Consider the following 21,156-nt stretch of genomic DNA (forward strand, 5'->3'; position numbering starts at 1 on the left):
TCCATGTATTTGGCGGTCTCTCGCACTCTGCATCTCCTCACGCCGAACCACAACGTGCCCTCTACCCCACGCCTCTCTATCTCCTCCGCGGCAGTCCTCCACAGCACCTCGCCTCGCCTCCGCTTTTCTTCCATTGTCGTGGTAGACCCTCTCTCTCTCTCTCTCTCTCTCTCTCTCTCCTGTGTGCGTGTAAGTTCTGTTTTGGATAGTCAAGCGATAAGCTTCCTGAATGCTAATGACACTATTCAGCCTATATTGTTAATCATGATTATACCGAGGATTCCGAAACGGTACCCGACAATATTCCGGTTCCGAGGTATTCAGAACGATATCGTAAAAAAAAAAATTCCGGAGCTTGGGAAAACCTCCGAGACGTAAATAAATCGCAAAAGTTTTGAATTCTGAAAAGAGAATTCTATAACCAACATAGCCCTAAATCAAGAATGATATCTCTACAAAACCCTAAATTCGTTGAAATTGGGAGAAAAAGTTCAAAATTTTCAGATTGGCTGAACTCGCCACTCCTATCGTAGGGCTCGTAGTCCATAGCCAGATTTGTAAACCAACCATCACTTCCTAGATCTCACAGACAGCATCCAGCATATTGATTAAACCCAAAATCTTTTCCCCCATTTTCTCCCCATCTTCTCTTCCCTTTTTAGCAAATATGTAGGAATTAAGTAGACCCCAAATGCTTAACTGACTCTTGCAGTGGTTGATTGGTAGTGTTTGGAGCAAGAAGGTGTTTGTTTGGTAAAACTCTAGAAAGCTTAATTGAGTAGGTTCTTCTTACTTCACAATCTCCGTCTTACATTACCTCTGCCAACTTACAATTGTATCTGGATGACATTGGGTTTTCTTTTATCTGTTGGTCCTCAAATATTTACTATGTTGCTTCTGATACACATATACTGTTATCCAGTTCATATTCGTAGACATTTTCATTTATAGCAATTAGACCAAATCATGAGTAGTGCTTGGTTCTATTTATCTCAGGAAGGAATGGAATTGCCATTCCTTGCATTATAGTGACCTAAATTGGAGACTAATAACCCTATTTGAATGTTACATTCTGCCATGTTTCAGGAACGAAGCATGAAATGAGCATTCCAAGGGAATGACGGTTCCATTTCAGCTTCATTCGAGTGAACCAAACACTTCTTAAATGCAAAATATTTGGTGAATAGTTAGAGATTTAAAGAGATCTGTAATAGTGTATCTGGAACTTTGAATGTGTCTGAAGGGAAGGAGCTTAAGCTGCTGCTGTTATGGAGAGAACATCTGCAGCTTGTGCCATGGAATGGAGCATTGATTTCGAGAAGGGCCTTCGATCAAAGAAGCACGGTGAGGCCCAATCTGAATCAGCGATTAGATCTTTCACTCCTTTGTTATTTATACCAGGCTTAGATTTTATATGAAGTTTTTAAACATACCCAAGTTGTGTGTTTTCATGGGCTTTGAGTATTTAGTTCTTTTCGTATTTTCAGGTCAATCACATGAAGCCATACTGTGTATCGGGCAAAAACTTGAGAAATGGGATAGAGAGCCTGTGATTAACAAAGCACAATATAACATGTTTGGGTTAATTCCAGGGGAGGATAGGCTCTTTGCAAACACAATCCTGCTTCGTCTTACCGAAGCTTTCAGCTCTGGCGACAAACAGACCAAGCTTTGTGTTGTGAAGGTTTTCTTATCCCTACTGAGGAGCCGTAAAAAGAGAAGTGAAAAACATTGTGGGATTCTATTGAAGCGTACCGAGAATCGGTTAGAACTCCTGCGAAGGGTGAAAACTGTTTTTGACTTGGGGGATGCTGAGTCAAGAGCACTAGCCTTGGTTCTCTTTGGTTGCTGGGCTGATATGGCAAAGGACAATGCTGATATCCGGTACCTCATACTTTCGAGTTTGGTCTCGTGTGATGTTTTGCAGGTGAGCTTTAATTTTGGTGTATCATAAAAATTTCCCGTTTTCATGCTTTCGCAAAGAATTTGGTTTTTTTGAATTCTGGGGTTATTTTGAACATAGTTTCCACACCTAAAAGGTGGCAAGTTCTTTAGTTGCAAATTTAAGCATTTGTCGTGTATAACATTCGCATGGGTCAATGAGGAACAAGGATCAAAGTTTTGCTTCCAGATGTCATTTCGGTGAAAATGTTTCTGAAATATGTGGGAAACCTGTCAGCATTTCGGTATCATAGCCAAAACGTATTGGAAGTGTAAAAAGAAATTTGGAATTTATGAAAATGTCATTGTTGGAACTGGGTATTTCAACTAGGTGTCTAAACAACTCATTGTTTCAATATGTTTAGCAGATTTCAACATATTCGGTGCCTCCCATTATGCATCAGTGGAAAATTTGCAATTGCAATTTCATAACCCAATTTTTCGTTTTGCTCCCAAGAAACAGAAATGTTTTGGTTGTTTTGATCGAAACTTCCTTGATAACGAAGGATATGTTGATTGTCCTGTGCTGATTTCGGGAGGCTTATAAACATATCTGCAGCTATGTTTATGGAAAACTGATGCATACGATGTATCTCATCATTGATGGCATGGTACAGACATAATGGTTTTAAAATTACTCTTCTGCAATTCGATTGGGGGACTAAGGCTGGTATTTATCATTGATTTGAGGTATTTAGGAGAATTTGGTATTGGGGTTGTAGTGGTAGACTAAAGGGCAAGGGTAAAGGTAATGGACATAGTTTTTCAATAATATTTGCTGTGTAACTAGCTTCCTTTTCTCATGTCCAAAACCACCAAAATAAGGTCAATAATGGTTAAAATCCGGCCGTGATTTATAATCTTCAAAAAATGGAATCCAAAACCATCAACTTAATACAATTTAGAACATATTTGGTACCGATTTTAGTTTCTTCTTCGTTTGGTCATGAGGGAATGGAATCCAGGATAGCAAACTCCTGTTAGGTCATGGAAACTAATTAGCATCTATGAACCCCATTGGCAACATAATGATGTTATGATTCTTGGAATGAGATTCCACACAATGCTTTTATTGCATTTAAGGATTCCCTTTAGTCTTTTTACTTTTCTCGACATGTGGTTTGCTGCTTCTGTAGTTATAACTGATTCTTTAGACACTTGAGTGAAACTGATCAGGAACAACTTGCAGATGGAGGCATCCTTATTTGCTGGCAGTTGCTTTTCTGAGTTATCCAATGACTTTGCTTCTGTTCTTTTGGAGATACTGGTTAATCTGGTGACATCGTGTGAAACATTGTCAACTGTAAGGCTTGCAGGAGTGCGAGCTTTTGCAAAAATGGGATGTTCTTCTTCACATGCAAGTAAAGCTTACAAGGTTCTCATCTCGTGCATCGTGTTCCTATTTTTCAGGATCCCGTATCGTATCGACTATCGTAAGATATTTAACATGTTTAAAAAATAGATAAGACATGATAAGTAGTAACTGAAACAAGACTACAAGAGTATATTGTGAACACACAACCTATTTTCTGGATGGTAATCGTGATCTGTTAATGTTCTGTTTGGAACTTGTGGAAAGTGAGGGAAGAGTTGGAAAAATAATTAAGAAAGAAAATGTGAGAAAAAGAAAAGGGGAAATGTTACTATGCTTAGAACCCTATTTTGTCATTTTCTCTTTTCTTCTCTTCTCTCTCATACTATACAAGGAAAGGGAATTTTTTAAAACTTTCCCTTATTTTCCCCAAGTTCCAAACAAAGCTTAAGACTTTGTAACACATTTAAAGGTATCTACTACGAATTAACAAAGCAAACTACAAAACTATTGTGTATCAAATTGTAGATGGATCACCCATCCTAGTACAAAAGTTGTGAGAGCTCTTGCCTTCCCTCAATGTACCCTTATCGAATTCTTAATAAATTTTCCTTTTGCCGATTCAAATTTTTTTTTGTAGATGGACCATTCTGTCACTACGGAGATATATAAACTCTGATCAAGCACCTAATGTTGGTAAGCACCATTTTGTCAAAGCATCCCCGGGCTCTATGCTCGACAACCCATTTAGTTCTCTTATATGCTAATAACAACCCCAATTCCCAATCCAAAACTTCTCTGTGAAGCAAAGGCAACTACACCAACCACTCTTCATCCTTAGGAAACTAATTAGTCACCAAAGCACTCCTATCAACTTATCTGACACAGCCAGGAAGGAAATGCCTGTCCTCTGCCCTCGCACAGATATTATACTTTTAGTTTTAGGTTGGATTCTCTCCCTATGCAAAAGGAAGACAAATGGCACTTAAGTAGATGGAGCAAAGCCATGCAACATCTGTGGAGAAGGGGTTGACATGCTAGTACATACTAAACAAGTGTTAAAACATATCATATCTATTAATGAATTCGTATCTATGCTCATACACGTACGCAAACACATCTGTGCATGAATAGGTATGGCATGCACACTGAGGCTTAGATCGATTGCAAAAATTAAGGTTTATTCATTGCAGGCAGGTCTAGAGCTGGTGTTAGATTCTACAGAAGAAGATTTCTTGATTGGAATGCTCATTTCACTTTCAAAGCTTGCGGTCAAATCGGCGCACCTGATTTCTGGACAGGTACATATTCCCTTGAAAGCGAAAAATAAATTTTATGCCAGTTGCAATTTTTTTTTTATGTAAAGTAGCTAATGGTTTGGTGTTGGAACCGTTGATCTACGCGCAATTTTTAGGCGTATTCCTGGTTGCATATCCTCACAACCAAATCAGTATACTTTTCTTTTCTTTTCTTCTTTTTGTATTCTCTTTGTATAAGCTAAATACAAATTACATGTACATTAAAGATTCAAAAGGACTAAACGGGCGAGTTCCTCTTTCCTTTAGGCCCTGAGGTGAGGTGTGCGAGTAAAGCCGGTGGACTTTAGTGACCCACTACATGTTGGGCTAATCCAGGAAGTGGTGGGTTAGGAACTTGGGATTAATGTGATTTCACCTTAAACAATAGTTTCTCTGACTTTACTGACCCACTACGTAATGTGCTAATCCAGGTGGAGTGATAGGTGAGGATTATGGCGATTTCACCTTAAACAATAGTTTCTCTGACATTATTCATTAGATATTTAACAAAGAATTTTTCTTCTGAATGCAGGCGAGTTTGCTTTTATCTTATCTAACTCAAGAGAAGCCGTTGCATTTGCAAGCCGCAGCATTAAAATGTCTGCACTATGTTCTTGTCAAAGGAATGGGTCATTTTCCTGCAAGTTCCAATTCAATCACAACATTGGTCAGCATGTTAGATGAATCTGAATTTCCACCAGCCTTGCAATGTGGAGCTCTACAAATTTTGCGCAAGGTTATACTTGCTTTATGTCGCTTTTCATGTAAACATACTGCTAAATTGGTATTTCTTTTCACCGTTCATTTTTGCAGGTCCTCTTATATAACTTACCTACTATCCATGGTTCCGACATACTTGAGTTTTCAAGGATTTTAACAATTCTGGAGAATGCAACTCTATCTTCAGTCATGGCAAAGCGACTCTTAGCCATCAGGGTTATAGTAGATATATTGGGCACGTTTGTGGAAAGAAAGGAAAAGGCATTAGACGGAGTTGATTCCACATATCTGGCTTCATGGTTGATCTCATTTGTCATAGATCAGATTGGCTTGCTTATTAAGCTTGTACTGGATCTTCATCAGCTTGATTCAGAAATGGAGCTAGAGGGTCAAAGCTTACTCGGCCTTCTTCTTCTTCTGGTTGAAAAATATCCAGATCTTGGTGGGATGGTGCTGGATAAAATTTGTTTACTCATAGAATATATAGCGAGTAATCACAACCAAGCTATGGGCACATCAGAACCAGATTTATCAGGTCATGAGATCAAAGAGGTCAGAGGACAAAATAGTAAACTTATTGCATCAAAGCTTTTGCTTTTTATACCGAAAATGGTGGTTGCTTGCCTAGAAAACTTAAATGATGCTGGTACTGTTACTACTCAAGTCCTTGATACGGCCGAGAAAATTGTAGAACTTTTACGAGGATGCAGCTTATTTGATTGCTTTATGTACACAGTCTGCACATTTATTTTTTATTCTCATATCAATTACTGTTGCTTATTTAAGGAGATAGAGGAAATTGATAATCTTGATAGAAAGTTGTCTATTTCTCTGGAGGATTACCTAGGTCAACGTGAACTTCTTACTCTTGAGTGTGCAAAGAAAATGATAGAAAGGAAAGAATACTGGTCTGCTTACAAACTTGGTAAATATGCAGCGTGTCAGGGAACATGGTTTACTGCTGCTCTTATATTCAAGCATCTTACTACGGTGGTTCAATCTAACAGCTGTGATCAGTGGTTAAAGTCCTTGAGTGAGTTTGCTCATTCAGAAAGGAACGTTCAATTGCTTAAGTTACCTAACAACATTGAAAATCTCATTGAAGCTTGTAACAGTCTTCATCTGTCAGAGGAAACAATGGGAGCCATGGCGACATCAGGTCATGCTTTGTGTTTCCAAAGATGGTTTTTGTCTCTTAGATCAAGGGTTCTAGAATCTGTGGCTGATATGCTTAAACTCTACCATGTTCCTTTAACTCTCGATAATTTGGACAATGACGGACAAATAAAGGGCAGTATTGTGGTTGAGGGCCTGAGTTTTTCGCTGGAGGTGACTTCCGTACTCTCTCAAATATCTTCTCGGTTGAATATGTTGGCAAGAAAATATGATCTAATTGTCACATCCTTTAGAGGCATGGACAAGAGAAGTTTGGAGACAATTTCAGCGCTCGCACTCTTTTGTTCATTATTGGCCTTCAGTACTGGATTTTCCCTTTTCTTCCCAAAGTTACACATTGACAATATTTTGGGAAAGTCAGAGGAATATTTACATGGCCTGCTAATACAAGATTTAGTCTTCCGGTTGCAGCAGGTAGACTGTGAAGCTAGCGCAAAACTTGGGTCGCTGTGGAGGGTATATAGCAAGCCCAAGAGCTCTTTCCTCCATTACAGAAGTCAAATGTCGAATGTCAGTTGTGAAGCAAGATGCCTTCTTACAGTTTGCAGTTATGCTGTCACAGGGGTGGTTGCCTTGCAAAATGAGGCAAATAATGCACACGATGTTCAGATTCTACATCGAGTTACCAAGTATGGTTTGCAACTTCTGTTGGATATAATAACAAAATCAATGTCCATCCCTTTCCTGATGCCTAATTACTTCTTTCGAGTAAGGTATGCCAGAGAATCTTTTACCTATTTCAGAGTTCCTTATGGTTTCATGTATCTGTGACTTTTACTTGCTAATTTACTCATCTAATGTGATTTAGAACCCTTGTGATGCTTAATGTTTTGAACATGTGGAAGGGAAAGAGAAAATAACTAAGAGAGTCTCTAGAGAAAGCAGTTATTGTCTTTTGTTTGATTTGGCAAAGATAAGTTCTTGTTCGGTTTTTGTGGATATTAGACAGAAGGTTAAAGGAAAGCTAAAAGAGAAAGAAGAGAGAGAAAATAGGTAAGATATGGAAGGAAATAGCAGGAAAATATCTATCTGATTCTCTTCCCTTGTTCTTCTTTCCCTCCCGTATTAATAACCGAACAAGTAAAGGAAGAAAAATAATGATTTTGTTGCCCTTTGTCTTTGTCTAGTTCCAAATAGACCCTTAGTTTGCATGGGCATTGAGTTGAGTAACGTATCGCGTACCTTCAGGTCTGTTGTCGCAATAATTGACTTTCTTTTATACCAACATATCTTTAACGAATTAATTTTGGACACAATATGCTAATCCTTTTGTCGACTTTGTTTTCCCCACCTCTTCTGTTTCTAATAGCACAGCCCTAAATTTGCTATTTCTAAGCATGATTGGCATCAAACTTTCAGGCCATGCATTTCGTCGGAGCTATTTGCCTTAAACAGCGACACCAGAAGCCAAGAGGGGATATCAGTCCCGCCAGGCTTCCATCTGTCACTAGACCTTTGTCTTCAGTTGAAAAATATTCTGCCAGATCTTCAGTTGAAGAAATTATATTGCATCCTTTCTTGTAGAATGTCTTTTCAGGTGCCTTATCCAGAAGCAAATAAGGGACAAAGGCGGTTGGATTATCGAGATTGGGAATCTGATGACATGATATATTTAAATGATAAGTTATTACGGAATGTCACAGAGGATACAAATAAGTTTAGCAATACAAGGCATAGACATGGTGCTGGTGATCGTGGAGCTGTGGATGTATATGTGTGTTTCGAACCTAACGAGAAAGGGCAAGGGTTCTCTACTTGTTTGCTTGACGTTTCTGCTTTTCCTCTGGGTAGATACAGAATCAAATGGCATAGCTGTTTTGTGGATAACAAAGGTTCTTACTGGAGCCTTCTCCCTTGGAATGCTGGTCCGGTCTTTACTGTACAGAAAAATCTTCACAAAGATTAGCGGTCTCAAGGTAAGAAAGGTCTTAAGCTTTGGGAAGATTCCTGTTGGTTGCTTAAATTTTGGAATGGATATCAATGAATATGGACTCGAGATCGGACAATCCTTTTCTATTTTGTGGGAGTTGATGGGAATATGTTTCTGTCATTTCTTATTGTTGCCATCTTTTTTATCTCTCCTCAAAGTTCTGGTTCTTTTTCCTTTGCCAAAATGTTTGATTGTATTCATGTAAGAGGATTTACTTGTGCGCTATTTGGATTCCTAGATGTAGTCAATGACAAGGTTATTGAGATTTCTAAGTCTTTTGAAATGTCTAAGGTAATGATCAAATACAACTGTTGACCCTCTCTTTGAAACTTAAATAGGAATTTATAAATAGTTTAACAGAAAAGCAAAAGAAATGATAGTTGGCTTTGGGATAAGTCTATTATAGAAAACTGGTCAGAAGACGTTTTTGAGAATCAGAGGCCACAGATTAGAGTAAACCTGACTGCCTTCGTTATAGTATTTTTTTGGAAGACTGATATTCTATTCTTACTCACTTCATCATTGATAGACCCTTAATCATCAGAGATACTAATCCCAGCATCAATTAGTCGGAGCACCACAGATCTGAGTAATTATAGACCCTCTGTCGTCAGAGACGCTAATCCCAGCATTCATTAGTTAGCACACCATAGATGACCCTTCATCCTTTGGAAGAACCACCTTAATTCTAAAATGGAGATACTGTCGGTATTTAAGTGAAGTTCTGTTAGATTCAGAGATTTGAGACGCCAATTATTTTGGTATTTGAGTTTACTTGCGTAATTAGATCATTTCCACTTGGACTTGTACTGCTTTTCTATCTGAATACTACCTGATTGATAGACAACACCAATTTCAATAAAGGTTTGTTATATGCATGTAATAGATACAATCACGAACACACGCATACACAAGTACTCATGCACCTATAATGTATCTTGAATACAGCGGTACACCTCTAAATTTATGATTTTTGCTTGTAATTGTGCAGGATATATAAATCACGTATAGCATGTATATGTACGGTACCTAATACACATACACAGACATTTTGTGTAAATCAGGATATATTGATTAGGGCTTAGATCTAAACTATTAGTAAGTCAAGTTAATTAGTTCAGCTTCATATGAGAGACTTACACAAGAGATCCCAAACTCAATATGAGCTGCAAATTCGCATTCGGTGCGGTAGTTAACAGATTTCTTTCTTCCTTGCTAGTAACGCGGTAATATTCAGGAGTCGTTCTGTGGAAGAGGAGAGGACCGGTGACAGTGAGGAAATGTCAACAGGCAATGCAGGATTTCATAAGTACATGCAGATTCATATTGCGCTCGACACAACATAAGAAGCACTTTCTGCATTTGGCACCGCAAGTGTCACATCGAGAGGATATCTTTGTGATTTAGAAAGTGCTCATGACTTCCGTATTTTATGGTGGGACAGGATTCACATTCAGAGCAAAGCGGGAAATTGCATTCCGTCCAATGATAGACAAACCAACTGGTGGAGCGCCCGTGACCACATACTTTGCACTGAAACTGCTGATCAGGCCCCAGAGCTTTGATACTGAGATGGTATTGAGCACGGATGGGGTTGCAGATCCCTTTTGGCAACTCAATACATGATTTCTCCAAGAAGAACGTGCATGAATAACAAAATTTCCCTAGGTTATGATTGCATATAGTGCAGCCCCATCGAAATAGAGCTGTCTTAATCGGGATCAAGGGATGTGGTCGCTGAAATGTTGAATCAGAGGCTCGCAGTCAATTCGCTCCTGGTCTATAAAAACTCTGTACATAGTAATTGCATAATCATAGTCCATTTGAAAACAACACTCAGAGCTGTGGCAAATGAATCCGTGACAGCTACTTTTACAGGCAGAACAATCGTACAACTCATCTCTGCGGAGGGAGGGAGATAGATAGGGTCTAGGCCAGGGGAAAAGGATGAAGGATTTCTTGTGGAAAATATCACGTGATTTATGGATGAAGGATTTGCATTTTATGCAGACATATATTGAACCCTCAATGTAAGGGTTGCACAATGACAGATGAAATTGAATTGACTGTCTAACTATGTGACTAGAGTTGAATTTCAAATATTCACCATTGTTGCTTGTTCATCCGCTTATTGTGCATAGAATTGAATTGAATTGAATTTCATCTGCCTAACTGTGTGACTTGGATTGAATTGAATTGACGGAAGAAATGTTGAATCTTTTGCTTGTGCTCCTTGCAGTGTATGGTTGGCCCAAATAAAGCGCATTTAAAATGTACGCTGAAATGATAACACTGGGAACAGTGGAAGCTCAAGTCGGTGCATGCCAGCCCTCACGCGTAGCAGTTCAAACTTCTCCGATGGTTTTTTTGCTTTGCAGAAAGTGTAAGAAGTTGTGGGTAAAAAGGGTGTCATTTCTCCTGGGAACTCAGCACATGACATGTGGATGAAGTATTTGCATTTGAAACAAATTACATGAATTCCACAACGAGCAACAAAACATGACATCTAGCTGTATGAAAGGGAGTGCAACTTTGAACACGGGATGCCAGTGGGAAGGATGTTCAATATGTTGTAAAAGAGTTTCGTTGTCTGGTAAGGCTTTCATGTAGAGCAAGAAATGTCCAAGCCAAACTTATGCTCGAAATGCAGAGCAATATATGTCCAAGTCAATCTTGCACTGGAAGAAATTCCGACGTACCCAAAAAAAAAATCTTACACTAGAAAACAGTGGTAGGTGAAGCCAATGAACCCCCAGGTTGCAGGCGTTGCACAGGAATTCTCTGGAAGAGTAAGGTGTCTTTGCAAGGGTGAGAGCATGTGTTGGGTGGAACTGGTGTTGGGATTTATTTTGGCAAGTCGGAACATGATTTTTGAATGATGAATTTTGCATTGCCAGCAAACACATATGCCGAGTCCTCGATAATTCTTTGGCATGCTAAATTATAGGAGGTCCAACCCGATAGCGTGACTGCAATCGAAGGATGCTGATGAGAAAAATGTTCGACGTGCTGCTTGTCAACTTCACAGTCTGTGGATGGCCTCATCTTTGAGCAAGATATTCACGTCAAATGTCCACTCTGAACAATGGTAGGTGAATGCAGTGTCTCCTTACGTACATAGAGGAATCAAAGCAAATTTCATCCAACAATATGGTGTCTATTAGGCAATTTTAATTTTTCACATAACATAGTCTCACTCACCTTGAATGAAATCACTTAAGTTTGTATTAAGTGGTTCAGACCCATTCAAGATAAATATATCTTCTGTATTACATCGCTTGATCCAAGGGAACACCCTTTGATTCCAACTGGAGTACTTATTTTTTGCTGGCCTTGTTTCGTGAGAATGAGAAAGGCAAATTGCTTTTTATGTTTGGAGGGAGCTCCTTTGTAAGTTTATCAACTTCATTTTCTTTGTCATGCTTGAGAATGACTCGACTGTGATTGATTTTTTCTCGTCCACTTCTTGTACTTTATGAACTTAACGATTGTGGGATTTGGAAAGCTCTTCAGCCTGTGAAAGAATTAGACTCGAGGATTGTTTTGATCTCCTACAAGTATTGCCTTTATCTTGGTGCGTAGAAAGTAGAAACCATAGGCTTGACGAATGCAGCTTTGAGTATGCCATTTCTTTGACCAATAACGGCATTCCTCTTCTTTCATGAAGCAAAACTTGTTCTTTCTAATAAAGTGCAATGGACCAGCTAAAGATGGAGGTGCTAGCTAAGCATTGTTTTTCTTTGAAGGATAACATGCCTTTCATTGCTACCATCTTTCTTGAACGTGGATGTGATCACCAGATTTTGTGGGGATGGCTTCACTCATTGTCCTTTGAGATGTTGCGGAGTCAAATTTTGATGTCTGTTTAGCTGGCTGGTTTACAGAAGCTTTTGAAGAACAAGGGGACTTTTTCTTGTGGCTTCCGTGATCGTAAGAGATGTCGACCAAAATGCCGAGTGACAGTCATCTACTTCTCGACTTAGGGTGTCATTTTCTTGTTTTGCCCCATTTTTGGGATTTGACGTTATAGGCTCCCCAAAGATTAGAAGGTTGAGTACCATTTCACCAAGGGTACTTTTGGATGGAGAGAGAGAGAGAGAGAGAGCTGAGCCCTTTTAAATGCACGATTTTTGACCAATAATTCCAAAGTCAATCTAGTTATGGCTGTTAAAGTTTGATTCGTTTGTGTTCATACAAATTGTCGTGTGTTTCTTTTTTGACCAGCGAAAGTTAGGCCCTGTTTTGCTAAGAAAAATAAGTAAAGGTGATGTATTGTGAGAGAACGTGGTTGCGACGTTGACTCTTTCTCCTTTCACCAAAGAAGCCTTTGGTTGCTTTGAAGCGCTGCTCTAGTTTGTAGGATTGTGGTCCTCATCAATTTCTGCATGATTTCGGAGATCTGGGATGGCAAGCAAAATATAACGCACTTTGGAAATATGTAGCTTAGTTGGATACTTGTACATGTTTTCCATATGTAAGTGTACTGGGACTGTGTTCGCTTTGGGTCTCTGTCTAGAATCAATCACTCTCTCTTATGCAAACCAAATCAAGGATAGATTTCATAAGAGTGATAAATCCCTTAAAGGGGAATACAAGGAGCAAAAGCTCTCAAATATCTATTGTCAATATATCAAAAACTAACTAATGAGGGCACAAGACACCTATTTATAGACTCAAAACCCTACACACACTAAAGACACTAACATGACAACAATACCCCTAAATCCTACTGCATCATACACCCCCTCTAAAGAAAACAACTTGTCCTCAAGTTGGACAAAATGACTCAAGACAACTAAATAAAAGGAAAACATAGAACTTTAGAAGTATTTATTATGCAGCTCTGAAGTAGGCATGCGGCTGCATTTCTAGATCCACGCCACGATCATGCAATAACCCATCTTCAATATGAGTTTCCATTTGTGTACATCCACTGCGTCCTTGCTTATGTGCCTAGAAATCACCCATTTGTCATGCCTCTTAAGGATCAACACTTCCTCAACATAGGTGACTACACTTGGTTTCAAAACGTCACAAGAATCATCAACCTTCGCATAGAGAAAATTCAACTTCACCACATGTCCAAGATCATGCCCCGGACTTTCTCGAGTGAACATCATTCCCAAAGGATCTTCAAGGTGTTCTAAATAGTCTCTCCCCTCTTTCAGTAACTTTGTAGCTAGATGAGGTACCAACGTAACACACACTTGAGCATCTTGAGCCATAGACAATTCAAGAGGCATCTCATACAAGCAACTATCAAGCTTTGGCTCTATGAAATCTTCTAAAATGAGCGGGACATCAAAAGCAACCTCTTCCGACTTTGGTAACACGCCAACTCCATTCTCTACTTGTGCTTGTAACACACCAACTCCATTCTCTTCTTGTGCTTCCTCGCTTTCTTGTTTTACCATAGCAAAGCTTTCCTAAATCATGTTAAGGAATCTTCCCTCTTCGATGTGAACACTAAGCTCTTCTTCACACTTGTCATATATGGGAACACCATCTAAATCACTAGCCCCAAAGACGAGTACATCCTTAACATCTTCACGTGAGAGTCTCTCACGTTCAAAGATAGGAACATTATCATCATCACTATCATCATTTGCATACTCATCATACACGGGAATTCCTTCAAGATCATTTCCAAGTTCTTCATTTGGAAACTCATCAAAGACGGGAAGATATTTGAAACCACCATCTTTAAAATCAACTCCAAGCTCTTCACGTGCGAGCTCATCAAAGATAGGAATATCATGTGAGAACTCATCACAATAACATTGCTCCTCATCCTTCTCAAATGCATCAGGGTTGAGGCTCGTCTCTTCTTTCTCAAGCACATCTGGTTTGAGATTTTTATAGGATTTGGAATCACAGTAACCATCACTATTCTTGAATGAAACAAACAAACGTTGCAACTTTTTCTCTAAAGTAGCAACTTCTCTTTTCAATAACATTAGTTGCACCTTATCATACAATGTAGCAACTTGTTTACTTAACTCTTTAATCTCATTCCTATTTTCATGTGAATTGCAATCATTTTCCCTTCAACATTGTGGAATAACCTTCAATTCTTCACCATTGTTCACCAAAAATCCTCTACCTCTACCTCCTCTTCTACCTCTAGCCCGATAAGCCATTACAACACCACAATCAATCTTCAAACAAGTCAATCAATCCCAAATAATGAAAACCCAGTCAACTCAGCCACCAATTTCAACAGAACAACCCCAAAAAATACTTAATCAATAGTAATCATACTCGAGTCGACATCTATGGAGCAATCTAGCAACAACCCAGCAAAGAAAATAAGGATTCGACACTTACCCATCATAGATCTGGTCCAAAATCAGCAAAAATGGGTTGAAATCAGTCCGAAAACCTTAAAACCCACGGATCTGACTTGAAATCACTGTAGCAGACTCCGAAATCACTGTAGCAAACTCCGGAATCACTGTAGCTGAGCTCAAAATCACTGTAGCAGGCTCGAAATCACTGTGTGAGGTCCGAAACAGACAGATCTGGTGTTGAATCACTGTTTCGAACACTATAAAGGCATTTTGCAGCTATGGGTCACTGTTCCAAGCTCCCAAAGTGGCAGATCGAGTGCGAATAGAGTTGGGTCAGGTGTGAAATAGGGTTTTGGGGCCTGAAACAACAAGAATCAGCTGCGAAATGGTTGATTCTGTAAGTTTAGGAGTCAAAATCGAGATGTAAGATCTAGGTTTGAGCAGATCTATTGGTTTTGAGTGGAATAGGGGCTCCGCCGAGGTTTTTCGGCACCGTTTTAGGGTTCCGGCGAGATTTAGGTTTCCGGGGAGGATTTCCAGCGAGGTGAACGGTGGGGATCAAGCCTAGAAGCTCTAATACCAAATGATGCAAACCAAATCAAGGATGGATTTCATAAGAGTGATAAATCCCTCAAAGGGGAATACAAGGAGCAAAAAGCTCTCAAATATCTATTATCAATATATCAAAAACTAACTAACGAAGGCACAAGACACCTATTTATAGACTCAAAACCCTACACACACTAAAGACACTAAAATAACAACAATACCCCTAAACCCTACTGCATCACTCTCTACGCACGGTCCTAATAAGTTTCCTTTCAAACAACGGTTAAACCATAACAGAATCGATATCCGTTTGGTTATTCAAGGCTTCAACCACCCATAAACAATGTCTATTTTGCTTTTTGCAAGAGGAAACAGCTCAACACCTTTTCTTGCAGTGCAATGTTTCTTGGAATTAATGTCTGGTGTGCTATACTGAATGGTACTCCAGCATTAGAGTCGGTTTGCCTTATGTTTGGTGCCGAGGTGGTTTGATACTTGGCTCCATGATTGGGAAAAGCATTGCTAGAATGCATGCATGTTTGTATGCATTTTTTATTTTTCATTTTGGAAGTCAAGAAATGACTATTTTCCCACGGTCTACGGCGTAAACGAATTTCAGTTGGTTTATAGATCTTGATCACTCCATTTGCCTTCATGAGTGTGATTGATGGACCTTAGGCGACAAAATCTTTCGGTATGAATTTCCGCTCCCGCTTTTAAACTTCGTTCTATGCTCTTATTCACCATCCTCACTCTTGCAATTTTAATAGTTTGAGATGTTTTTAAAAGATGTTTTCATGCTAGCGCGCTCCTCATGTTCACGCATGCACTTTGTGTAACTTAGGATAGACTATAAAGTAGGAATTATGTTAGTGGTTAGGCCGGTTGGAGTGGGAGAGGAGAGATAAGGAATCACATACCATTTTTTCGCCTTTTTGCATCCCAACCACTTCTATCACATTCACACCACCCCCAAACCTCCTTGAAACACTGAAAACTATAGTCACACAACCCGTCGATCATCCAGTTACCTAAGTTTGCACAACAGAAGAGACTCGGACTATGGTTCAAAATAAGGACGAGGTGACTCTTATGTGGTTTAATCAAGCAAAAATGCCTTGAATCATTTCCTAAGTACGCTAACAACTCCAACAAGATGCAAGAAAGATATACACACTACTCAAGCATGAACAAAAGATATTATTTACGTAAATGCGAAAATGAGAACAAAAGCATGGGATGCTTAAGAAACGAATCTCTACTCTAACGATGCACAACACTTGACTTGACTTTTAGGCTCAACTTGTTCATCAATGTTCATGTATATGCATATGACATGGATTCAAACACATAACCAAATTCGAGAGGATACACGACTTTTGTCATATTGACACAATTGAGCATAATTAAAGTATCTAGCAAGCGAAATCACTACTAGCAAGGGAAGATTGCACAAAAAATTTGAAAATTTTACCAAAAGCAGAAAAATGAGACAAGTCTCATCAAAATATATATAGCATATATATATACCTCCCCCCAACTTAAACGATGCTATGTCCTCATAGCATGAAGAACAACAGTATTGAGAGAAAAGAACAAAAGATTGTACCTTCGGGGGGGGGGGGGGGGGGGGGGGGAATGTCAACCCCCGTATACCTCGACCAAGTTGGAGGCTTTCTTGTCATTACTTCCCTTCGTCATTGGCACCGCTTCCAAGGCTCACTCTTTCGGCTCCTCCATCAGAACCATAGCTAGTCACACAAGGTCATCGCCGGGGCTTTCTTGGTCTTACAACCGTGACACATAATCGCACCCATACTTAGGGCTCTTAAATGCCTCACTCACCCTAGCTTTTAGACCTAAACCACCAAGGCTGGTGTGGTAGCACGCTTACCCTGCAAAGACTTAAGAACCAACTACCTACTAAGAAGCAAATGACATTAGTACCGCACGGCTCGTGTTATCCTGGCCCAACATCTAACAAGTAAAATTAAATCCACCAAATCGTCACGTGATTGTACGGGTACTACTTTTCTCCCCATATCCAACTCATAGTGTCGTTGAGCAAGTCATGCAACAACTTGGAGCTAGAGATGGGTGGCTATACCGGACCATCAAAAGAGAAAAAGAAAGAGTTTATGTACGTTTATCCAAACGCGGGCTCCTAACACTTATTATGCCAACGAGAGCTAATAAAATGAACATAGTACTCCACTCTACACTTTGCTTCAAAAATTGAATCCGACCATGCCACAAAAATAGATACTTTGAGTACCGCAATTGCCGAATTCGTTTTAAAAACTTAAATTCCCCTAAGTGCATAGCCCAAACAAAATCAAATTTCAAATTGTTGAGAAATTCTACTATAAGAGGATTGTAAACCAAGTCAATATCCTCAACACCAAGAAAATCAATTAGTTCTATGATTGGTAGCTTCTCAAGATACCAATCAATTAGTTTCGGGGAAGGATCAAGATACGGGAGATCGGAAGAGACAACCTTAGCGGTGAGACATTTCTCCCCCGGATCAAACTCATAAAGAGGGGGATCCATAAGAGGAGAACTCTGGACCTCAGTTTCATCAACAGGCTCATCACTCCATGCAGACTCTGAGAAGCTGTCACAATCTAAACTAACAGTTTCAACAAAGACATGCGCCTCAATATCCTCTTCCATGGCATTTGAGTTGGACTCTTGACAATGTTGAGCATAAACCCGGGATTGTAAAATTGTGGCCAAACGATCAAAGAAATCTAAGGCTTTAGCAGGGTCTTTTTCAAAAAGTTTACCATTACACATCATGAAGAGCATGACTCTTTTGAGAAAGTCCGTTATGAAAATAGTTAGCAATTTGAAAATTTTCAAAGCCACGATTCGGGACCGCAATGAGCAAATCCTTGTATCTTCCCCAACATGCATAGAACGACTCATTCACACTTTCAGCAAAAGTTTGAATTTGGTTCTTGAGGTCAAACCAACTGGAAATGGTCATACGACTTTTAAAAACATTGGTGTCATGAGTAGCTATGCAAGGGGATGTTATAATTTGATTGGGACAAAGATACTCCCGCAAAGTCTTGTGGGGTGTTTCCCAATTTGCTGCCGCCATTCTATTAGATAGATAAGACATAAAGTAAACAGGCTAGAGGGGCTATGCCACCACCTCTCTTCTCAAAACAGTTCCGTGGGGTTAAGCCACCGCCACATTATATGGACAATAAAAGAAAAGGCAATTGATGCTCAATCTAGCTTCGTTACATCTCAAGTCGAATTGATGGCTCGGTTAGAGGTATCCGCTAAGTCGAGTTCAAATTACACAAAGGAAAAATAAATGGAGTACTTATAGTGGTTTGTCGAACCTCCAAATAAGCTATAATAAGATTCCTCGGCAACGGCGCCAAAATTTGATGCGCCCATTCGGTAGTCATTGAAGTTTACCAAACGGTCGTCAAATTTAATTATTTATTAATCGGACTACAACTAAAGATTTGCATAGTATAGCGAGGAAGTTCGAGTCAATCCATAGGGAGCTCAAATATAGCTTGTTCGGATTGTAGATGTAAGGGTTTGTGGGGTTTAGGCGTCCAACTTTTGATTTTCCTTTGAAATGTGGAGAAACACTCTTATGGAAAAGACTAAAAATGAGTTTTAACTAAGAATTAAAAGCGGCAAGGCAATGGAGTTACTAACGCCCGAAACTTAAGTCATCTAACAATTCTCAATAAAAACATGGTTGAATCGCATGGCATAGGCTATCAACCGGAAGATTTAGCTATGAAAATGGTTAGACTTGATATAGAGTTTAAACAACAAGCTTAACACAAGGCGTGACATTGCTCCCGGAACCATATGAGCGAGCACATGATCACCGGAGATTAACAACGCCAAGACTTGGATTCAAACTAAATATCAAGGTCCAGAACTAGAAGCATGGTTTGGAAAGCGAGCAAGTTCTTTGGTTCTTTTGGCAAACACGAGGCGAGACATAGCTCACAGAACCATATGAGCAAGCATATGATCACCGGAGGTTAACGTTGACAAGTTTTGTTACATAAAAGGCAAACCACACACATTTACAAACCAAACCTCAAGTCTTAAGTTGAGAAGAGCAAAATTAACCTAAATCACAAGGTGTTATTCCCCCTATGGCCAAGCCTTATTGACTACTCACACATAGCTAAAAGACTAGACATGGTAAGAAAATGGAGCAAAAGATTTAACATAAGAAAATGAAAATAAACTTGATTTATGCAAAGATCCAAAGCATAGCTACAACATTAATAAATGAGAAATTAACATAAGATAAATACTTACTTGAGTTTTAAGGAAATTACAAAAGGAAAAGCATAAACAACAATGGAGGTCTCTCTTAGAGAAAGAACTAAAGCTAGAACATAAAATAGATTTTTTAACTAAAGTGAGGGAGAAGAGTATTTATACAACTCAACTTCTCTCCCAATAAATATCCTATAAACATACTATAAGTAGCAACTATTCCATAAATGGAAAGTTCAAAAAGCAGCAAATATCTGGCCGAAGGCTCATGGTATCGATACGGATTAAGCAAAGTATCGATACCACGCTGCTAAGTTGAAAAGGGCTATTTTTCCGTAGTGATCCCGTATCGATACGGGTTAAGGCCGTATCGATACAATATAACCTGCCTTCCCACGAAGCTAATGCGTATCGATACAGATTAAGGCTGTATCGATATCAAGAGGTTATCTCCAGTCTTCAGGCCAACCTTCAAAACTTGGCACCTGACGGCTCCCAGCAACTTCCACAGCTCTACAGCACCTTATTTTCATTCTCTAAACTTAAGTAAAGACTATATTTTAAACATTTCTTTTACCTTTTCTTTACTTTAATTTATTTAATGAAAATAAGAAAGTATCCCCCATTTGGAAACAATGGCATTACCAGAATTTCAAGATTAAACCAAAATGTCAACCCCCCACTTTTAGTGTAAAATGGAAAACTGCACATTTTTCACAAGAGAAAATGGCTCAAAACATGACATTGCTCTTCAAATAAAATCTTGCAACTTTGTGGTTACTCTTAGAAAAATTCAAGGATCAATTACCGTCATTTTTAATCTCGAGAATCGATACTTTTTCTGAAAGTCATTTTTTCCATCCTTAGACAGATTTTAAGAGGCCAACAGGGTCTTCGGGTACTTGGAAGCACTTGGGCCATCCATGGCGTTGAAATGCGCCTTATTTGCACGGTTTGCCTGAAAACACTAAAAATACATCTTACATGCAATATCACTATAAAAGCTAAATAAACACAAGTTAAAATAATATAAAACGGGACTAGTCGTACCAAATATCTACAATATCGGGTGCTCATCATTATTTGAGAGGGTTTAGAGAAAAAAACAAAACATTACCACCCATATTGTAATACCCCGACTTTTAGAAATAAGACGCAAGGAAGAATTATAAGAAAATAACAATAAGAGTAAGGAGCTAATATTTAGCGGGCCGCTTTCCGTTAGGATTTAGAGAGTATATTGATTTGTAACTCAAGGTTTATAAGAAAATTAGAGTATTTTTTCTGTCTATGTGTCAATTTTTAAACTCTACAAATATCGTCCCAACCCTATTAATACCATCACAACACGAGAGTGAGGCACGAGTCCCTGCGAGGCGTAGAGCCGTAAGGTTCAATGTATAATCCGAAAAGAATCGGATTAGATAGTACTCCTAGATTTTGTGAGATAATATTGAATTTTATTAGATATTATATAGATTTTGTTAGATATTATTAGATTATATAATACAATGATTAGATTATATTAGATAATTCTAGAAGATATGGTTAGATTTTGTGAAAGATAATGTTAGATTTCATCTTGATATACTAGATTTTGGAAGATTGTTCTAGATATTCTTAGATATACTTGAATTTTCTCTAGATTTTATTAGATTATGTTAG

At 38.9% G+C, this 21,156-nt stretch overlaps 2 protein-coding genes across 12 annotated transcripts in view; both read left to right on the forward strand.

Moving 5' to 3' along the window:
* On the forward strand, positions 1–11,747 carry LOC131313470 (uncharacterized). Of its 9 annotated transcripts, none has more exons than XR_009196208.1 (10): positions 1–141; positions 1,087–1,344; positions 1,488–1,927; positions 3,131–3,316; positions 4,447–4,554; positions 5,084–5,287; positions 5,365–7,160; positions 7,807–8,363; positions 9,822–10,407; positions 10,617–11,747. XR_009196208.1 is itself a non-coding variant. In XM_058341808.1 (10 exons), exons 2-8 carry the CDS (start codon positions 1,269–1,271, stop codon positions 8,351–8,353), a joined length of 3,357 nt encoding a protein of 1,118 aa, XP_058197791.1. In that variant the 5' UTR covers positions 1–141; positions 1,087–1,268; the 3' UTR covers positions 8,354–8,363; positions 9,369–9,388; positions 10,850–10,954. The 9 variants fall into 9 exon arrangements, 3 of the variants coding, with proteins under 3 accessions (XP_058197791.1, XP_058197775.1, XP_058197783.1); XR_009196211.1 differs by having other exon boundaries at positions 3,131–3,302; positions 4,451–4,554; XM_058341808.1 differs by lacking the exon at positions 9,822–10,407 and adding an exon at positions 9,369–9,388 and having other exon boundaries at positions 10,850–10,954.
* Positions 11,326–21,156, forward strand: part of LOC131313503 (uncharacterized) — a 33,844-nt gene continuing 24,013 nt past the window's right edge. Inside the window, exons 1-2 of one of the 3 annotated variants that reach the window (XM_058341845.1) lie at positions 11,449–11,465; positions 15,847–15,910. Coding sequence is in view for 2 of the 3 variants with exons in the window: in XM_058341836.1 (XP_058197819.1) it covers positions 11,413–11,465 (53 nt within the window). In the remaining variant the exon portion in view is untranslated. Of the gene's footprint in view, positions 11,466–15,846; positions 15,911–21,156 lie in introns of all 3 variants that reach the window. The other 2 variants (XM_058341836.1, XM_058341854.1) reach the window with 2 other exon arrangements.

The sequence above is a fragment of the Rhododendron vialii genome, chromosome 2a (assembly GCF_030253575.1).
Source record: "Rhododendron vialii isolate Sample 1 chromosome 2a, ASM3025357v1".
Classification (NCBI taxonomy): Eukaryota; Viridiplantae; Streptophyta; class Magnoliopsida; order Ericales; family Ericaceae; genus Rhododendron; species Rhododendron vialii.

Excerpts from the sequence above, each read along its gene's own strand:
- LOC131313470 (XM_058341808.1), top strand. The coding sequence starts at position 1,269 with ATGGAGAGAACATCTGCAGCTTGTGCCATGGAATGGAGCATTGATTTC. Across the intron at positions 1,345-1,487 it reads CCTTCGATCAAAGAAGCACG|GTCAATCACATGAAGCCATA; the intron begins GTGAGGCCCAAT and ends TCGTATTTTCAG. Across the intron at positions 5,288-5,364 it reads CTCTACAAATTTTGCGCAAG|GTCCTCTTATATAACTTACC; the intron begins GTTATACTTGCT and ends TCATTTTTGCAG.